The sequence below is a fragment of the Papilio polytes genome, unplaced genomic scaffold (assembly GCF_000836215.1).
Source record: "Papilio polytes unplaced genomic scaffold, Ppol_1.0 DF821845.1, whole genome shotgun sequence".
Classification (NCBI taxonomy): domain Eukaryota; kingdom Metazoa; phylum Arthropoda; class Insecta; order Lepidoptera; family Papilionidae; genus Papilio; species Papilio polytes.
Genome location: NW_013527359.1, coordinates 2844145 through 2851314, shown reverse-complemented (window position 1 = coordinate 2851314; position 7170 = coordinate 2844145). Strand labels below are relative to the sequence as shown.

The 7170-nt window shown below is 32.7% G+C and overlaps 1 protein-coding gene across 1 annotated transcript in view; it reads right to left on the bottom strand.

The window, feature by feature from the left end:
* Positions 1-2434: 2434 nt before the first annotated feature.
* The window catches only part of LOC106107800 (homeobox protein B-H1-like), a gene marked incomplete at its 5' end in the record, with an annotated part of 14046 nt that continues 9310 nt past the window's right edge, over positions 2435-7170 (bottom strand). Inside the window, one exon of the mRNA XM_013288804.1 lies at positions 2435-2664. Within this exon, the coding sequence (XP_013144258.1) occupies positions 2435-2664 (230 nt within the window). The remainder of the gene's footprint in view (positions 2665-7170) is intronic.

The window sequence follows — 7170 nt, the reverse complement described above, 5'->3', positions numbered from 1 at the left end:
TGTAATCACTGTAATATTTATTGGTCAATACTGTCATTTCAACATTAACTTATAAGAACAAATTCTGCTATCTTTTAACCGTAAATGGGTGGAAATGGGTGAATTTTGCAAAGCACAAAATGTACCTTGAGTACCCTGGCAAATAATAATGAATAATTTTTTAAAAAAGTTTTTGTTAATTAATTCTAATCAGACCAAAACATTATTGCAAAAGCGGATAGTGTATGCTTTTTTTTGTGACTGAATGGCCACTGTTTGCCTTGAAGAGGCATTTACAGATTCACGGGGCTTAAGTTGGCCGAGCGCAGATGGCGCTTAGCCTAAAACGTTTATGAGTAAAAGTGTATGCTTTGTGGAATAAAGTCTGCAGAATTAAAACATTTAAATGCCTATAGTACTCCGTTTTATTCAAAGTAAATATCAATAAACCTCTAAATGATCAAACGAATCGATTAAAAGTAATACGAGGAAATAAAAAGGCGTGGAATTGGTACGAAATTACTATGGGTAGTCGTTTTTTTCTGGACTACCGTAGTTTTTTATAACGTTTAAAGGTGGTGCGGGTCGGCGGCTAGCAGAGGCCTAATTACGAACGTTTGTTTTTGAAATCACCGCCGGGTACAGTCGCCGACAGAGGATTTTAACAAAGGACTTAATAGTAAACAAGCTTATAAGATAATGTGGAGTTTAAACAAAATATAAGTGCGAAAGTTTAGATGGATGGATGTTTGTTAGAGTTTGTAGCCTAAACTGCAGAACGTATCTCGATAAAATTTGACATAGATGTAGAGCATAGTCTGGAAGAACACATAGGCTTCTTAGGTTTTTTTATTCCACGCGTATAGAGTCGCGGACTAAAGCTAGTGTGTTTAATCTTTATCCAGTAAACAACAAATACTCGACTTGTACAAGTGTACAATAATCAATAAGCAGCAAGATCGCGTCGCGCTGACTCAGCACACTCTATGCCACGCCGACTATCTCACGCAGTTCCGACAACGCAATTCATAAGCTTACAGCGTTTTACAAATGATTTAAATCCTCGGAAATAAATCATTTTTTCTCTGTTTGTCTATACTAATATTATATGTATTTTTGTATTGAATAACTCAAAAACTACTGGGTCGGATTAAAAAAATTCTTACATCGTTACAAAGGTAATTTATCTGTGAGTAACATAGCCTATGTTATATAACTTCATGCGGGCGACGTCGCGAACTACAACTAGTATATTGTAAAACAACCTAACAGTTTATAATGGATAAATTCTACTGTTGAATGAAGCAATTCTTTCACATACATTTTTTTAAACTTAACAATTTACATAAATTAAAACGTATTTTTTTAATGTGTTCAGGCAATGAAAAAATAAACCTGATAAAAATACTGTTTTAAATAACAATATTTTTATCAGGTGGCAATGTAAATGGCAAAATCACATATGAATGTATCATATTAAGTTACAATTAAATGATCGTAATAGACATTTAGGGCAGAACCTTCATTGCGAGGCCAAAGAACGTCAGCGAATGCAATGCAAGAAACGGAATTACGAGATTGTCACATATCTAACGTTCATAAATGTAATACAACTAAACAAAATACTGTGTTTATGGATGTATGTTCACATAAAATCCTTTTAATAATTCCACGTACTCTATAGATATCCAAATTATATACGACTTTTTGAAAAAAAATCATTAAACAAAGAACATCGACAATTTAATGTATTTTGTGAAAGCTTTCTTTTACTAATTAAACCTTCTAAGGTATGAAATACCAGAAGGCTTTAATAATAATTATGTTTCAAAACGTATTCATAACATTTCCATTCGGCCGTTAATAACTTGAATCGCGTTTGAAAAGCGCTCTGTAATTGCTTTGTACAGTCAGCTTTGCAGTTGGTATTCCAGTATTCCACCTTGATTATAATAGTCGTTTGAACGTCTTATACGCATTGAAAAGATAACTGTAGCTGTGCATTCCCGTATTGCTGTTCTCTTCTTTTGTGAAAGAGAAGGAGAGTAGGACAACAGACGTAAATAGAAGTATGTAACGCTGCAGTACAGTTCTGGGCTAAGGTTACGAGGTGCAAGGCAATTTTCTCTAACTGGATTAACGCGAACGAAGTCGACTGTACCTTGATGTTGGCGCTTTCTTAGACACGTATCGACTTTTATAATTCCATTACTGCGTGGGAGGTGGCCTTAACTCAAAACTGAGCAATTTTCCCATTAAAAAACCGACGTTTTTCCCACAAATCGCTGTATTCCATTATAAATTAAAGTGAAGTTAAGCTATTTATATTCTTACGTTGAACTAACGTCTATTTAGCATGTTAAAGTACAGAATATTGTTTTTAAAAATGAATTTATAAGGAACAGAATTGTTTCAATTACCGCCATAGACTACAAAACTTTAATGCAAATACAACTCACCGTCTATTTTGATACCAGGTCTTGACTTGTGTATCGGTGAGGCCGAGCTTGGCGGCGAGTTCCATGCGGTCTTGCACGCTGAGGTACTTCTGCCTCTCGAAAGACTTTTCCAGTGTTTGCAGCTGGTGGTCGGTGAATGCCGTGCGGGCTTTCCGCTGCTTCTTGGCGAGCCCGGACGCGTCGCCGCAGCTCTTACTCGATACGTCGTCTGAATCATCTTTAACACCTAAAAAAGACATACAAAAACGAAAATATAGTTAACCGTCTCTTTGTGGATTTAAAGATAAAAATTATACCACGAATTTACCAAAATGAAAATATTTAAATGATAACAGTGTCTTAATTCCTACAAAGTGATGACTTATGGCCGGTTTCCTACCTACTTTTAAACATTAACTAGTGTTTTTGGTTCAATAACTTCTTGAAATGCGTTTCCGAACTAAGTTACATGAATAACTCATTTGAAACTATAAATCATTTACTAATGAAACACTAGGTGATGAAAAAATAAGTGATAAATTCAGAAACCCAGCATTATTTGCAAAACTATAATGTTCCACAAAATAATCATAGCTTATTTAATTGTTTAGCTGCAGTTAAAAACTGTATCAGAGTGTTCGGCCTCGAACCTGGGAAGCCCTACCCCGGTAAGGCTTCTTGTGGTTGACCACCGCACTTACTTCCTTCAAGTCTTTTATTTTGATTACTGATTTACTTATACTACAACATTATTAAATTACTATAAAATGAATCACTTATTGTCGATATCAGCCATTTCATTTCCAATTATTGTCATTCTTTATCAACATTAACTCAATAGCTACTTGTTTTAATATATTCTTAAGTTTTATAAGATTTCTGTAACAATTATCTATACTAATATTAGAGAAGAAAGATTCATATTTTTGCATGTATTGAAGTAACTCAAAAACTGCTGGGCCGATTCCAAAAATTCTTTCGCCATTGAAAAACTATGTTATCAGTTAGTAATATTATTTGATTTCACGCAGGAGGAGTCGCGAGCAACAGCTAGTAACTTATTAGAAAGTCATCGTTGGAGATCGGGATTTTGAAAAGGCAAAATAATGTCGTGTATGCTTTCATCTTTTCGCTGGTCTTAAAGAAAATATGATTAGGTTATATATCTAAAGTCTGGTAATGTTGTTACAAATCTACAACAGGTCCGATTAAAACATTTCTAATACTAACACTTCTTCGAAAACATTTATGGAAGCCATGTCATAATGTTGTCAATATTTAAACACAAAGTTAATAAGCAACAAAGCCGGCTTCCCGGGCAAAGGTTCGCGCAACGATTCGAGGATTATAAACATAATGAGTGGGGTATTAGGGCAGTCGAGTGTAGGCAGGCTTGCGGTACACCACACACCCACGTCGACGTTCCGATGTGCTCGCTACCCGCCTTTGCACTTTATATAGACTTAAGGGATTGTGAATAAATTTATGTTTTAAAACCATTTTGTAGTACCTTGACATTTGGTGACGATAAATTTTATATTACACGTTTACATGCTTAACTGACGATGAGATGGCATCATCGTTTTCTGTACTTTGCACAAAATGTCATTGGTACAGACATTTACCTGATTTTTGTATTAGAATAAATACTTAAGATCATCTAAATTATTATTATTATCAATTAGTAGGTAAAAAGTTATTTTCTGCTAGTGAAACAGTATAAAAACCTAAAATCTAACAAAAACTAGATTTTCGGTTTGAAATAAATATTATTAAATATGACATGCTTTACTCTGACAACTATTATAACCTTTTGATACCTTATTTAACGGAAATTGCTAGTAAATGTTACACTTATATTACTAACTCATTTAAATCTAGTTACAATGTTTTGTTACTAAGGAGGTAATCCTTCACAATAATTGTACATAAATTATAAAAAAAAAGAATTAAACGAAACATATATTATTGCTTTATTTAATCTTACATACAGGAAGATCCACAATATAACTTAATACATTTGTAATGTAGCGACTTGCGAGTTGCGAGCAACCTTGAGTGCAAATTGCCGAGGCAACGCGACTTGGTGATTTTTTTAACGTCCCTTTAGCAGTTTGTAACTTGGAGTGTAATTACGTACGAGGCCCATTAGGGCGCTGCCTTTAATTTATTATAATAAGGTCCAACCGCCGGCCGTGCTCGCCCGACCGTGAAAATTATTATCATTAGTGGGCAATAATGTACCTACGTGTGCAAACGTTGTTAACTACCGCAACCCTTAAATGAATTTACTTTACATTTGTGTAAATGATTGTACTCATTTAAAACTCTACGTTGCAAATTTTATATTGTTAGTTTACCTACTTAACCTTCAGGCGCAATTAAGTACGAATTTCCTTCCTATATAGGTAATTTAAGAGCTTTACTAACAAGTATAAAACAAAGTCGTTTCCCGCTGTCTGTCCCTATCTCCCTATGTATGTTAAGATTTTTAAAACTTGGCAACGGATATGGAGTTTTTTATTAGATAGAATGATTCAAGACGGTTTATTTGTATGATGTACTAGAAAAAAAATATGATTTTAGAAGATTATAATGTAATATCGTAAATAAACACATTTTTGTATTAGCATTGGACCCGTGCGAAACCAGGGCTGGTCGTTAGTGACTTTTATAACGATAAGATTTGATAAAGAAGAGATGAAAAATTAAATCAAAGCTTATCTAAGGTACTAAAAGTTCTAGGTCGTTAGTAAATCTTGCAATTGAACCAATTTTTAGCCTAAAATATTTAACGTAATGTAAATAAACATCCACGTAACTAACCATTCTAATGGTCGGTAAAATAAATACACAAGTTGTGTACTTATTAGCAATATAAATTACAGCGTTGTCTGACCGCGGCAACCAGCGTTTGATACAATCTTATATAACGTTACTTAACCTCACCTTGTTACTTTAAACGGGAAAATATCTTGATTCGTACAATGTAAGCGATTAAAATGTATTTATCAGAATAAACTGATTTCTTTCATATCGATTATTCCCAGATATAATTTTGTTCTTTTAAAGTATACTATTTAAAAAGCTATAATGTACAAAAATTTATAAGTGTGTAAGTGTTATTTAATAAGTGTTCACCTTACGCTTTGTCTTTAATGGCTCCTACAATTTCAGTTTTGACAGGTTATCAGATTACAAATACAAATACAAATATTTTATTGGTAAGCGAATTACAAGTCTTAATGTTCAAAAATATAAAAAAAACATTACAGATATTCTAAGTGAAAATTGTGTACATAAAATAATTTAGGTAGGAAAAATTCCTCGACACTATAGAAGGCTTTTTGTATTAGCCATGGCTTAAGTTTATTTATAAAAATAAATTTAAATCATCTGAATTTATTCTTTTATTTTATTTATTTAAAAAAACATTCAGTAGTAATTCATTATTCAAAGTATACTTAAAAACATATAAATATATGTGAACAAATGTGCTTATAATTGAAATCACGCAATCGGCCGTCAGCCGCGGCCAATCAGCCGGGCTCCGAAGGACGCTCGCCTCACAGATAAGTTAATCCGTTAATTGAATATTAAGTTACTTTATACGACCGCATGATTGATTCTAAGAATATTTAATTGATCAATAAACACTCCAATCTATACAAGAATTAATCTGTTCCGATTACGGCTACTTAGAACGGTTTTAAAAAATTACCCCAGCACCAGTCTCTGTTGTAACGGGATATTAGATATTACGCCTTTATTAACTGCAGCTAATACGTTTTTAGTACGTTTTGTATCCTACGATAGACAAATTACCAAAAATTAGTAAATGATGTTATAAAAAAATATTTTTGTATACTTTAAATTTGTGTGAGAAAAACGTTTACGGTTCTTAATATTTTAATGGTAAATTTAACCTTGGTTGTTTTTCATTAGAAAAAAATATATCTAAACAAAATTAAACATTTTTTTCCTAATAGTTCATTTTTTGTTTTTGTAGTGTATGTAAAAACAAAATATAATCTGATTTTCATCACTTAATTTAAGAAAAAAATCGATTTCGAAGCGTTTTTTAATTTGTGAAATAATAATTGAATACCTAAAGAATTAGGCAAATTCAGTAGCAAATACAATATCGTATAACATTGTTTAACACGATGTTGTACAAGTAAGTATTAAATAAATAATTAGGCCGCAGATTTGCCTTGAAGCTAATAACACTGAGAGAAAGAGCATTAATAAAGCGCAAGGTGATATCGCGAACGATTTAATTTGATACGCATAGGAATTTGCACACAGACAACGTTCGTTTTTTAACATTGAATAAATTAATTAAAAACTCATTAATTTTAACCTCGAAACTTATCGCATTCAGACAAATCTGTTCTCCCGGAGTTGGATATTAAATTATACCTAGATTTCGCGCGCGACTCCGTCCGAGTAGTATTAAAAAATACAAAAATGACTATCCTATGTGGTCTCCTAGACTATGCTCTACACCAATGCCAAATTCCATCCAAATCAGTTCAGCTGTTTAGGCTACAAACTTTAACAAACATCAATCCGTCCATCTAAACTTTCGCATTTTATTAACTTGCATTAATAATAATAATTTTATTAAATGTCTATAAATGTTGTTGTATTAGGTTTATCAATCAAGCCTATATTAGTAATATAATTATGTTCAAAGAATAAAGTATGTCATCGATCGATTACGAATGCCGCCCCTTTGTAATCTGTGTAG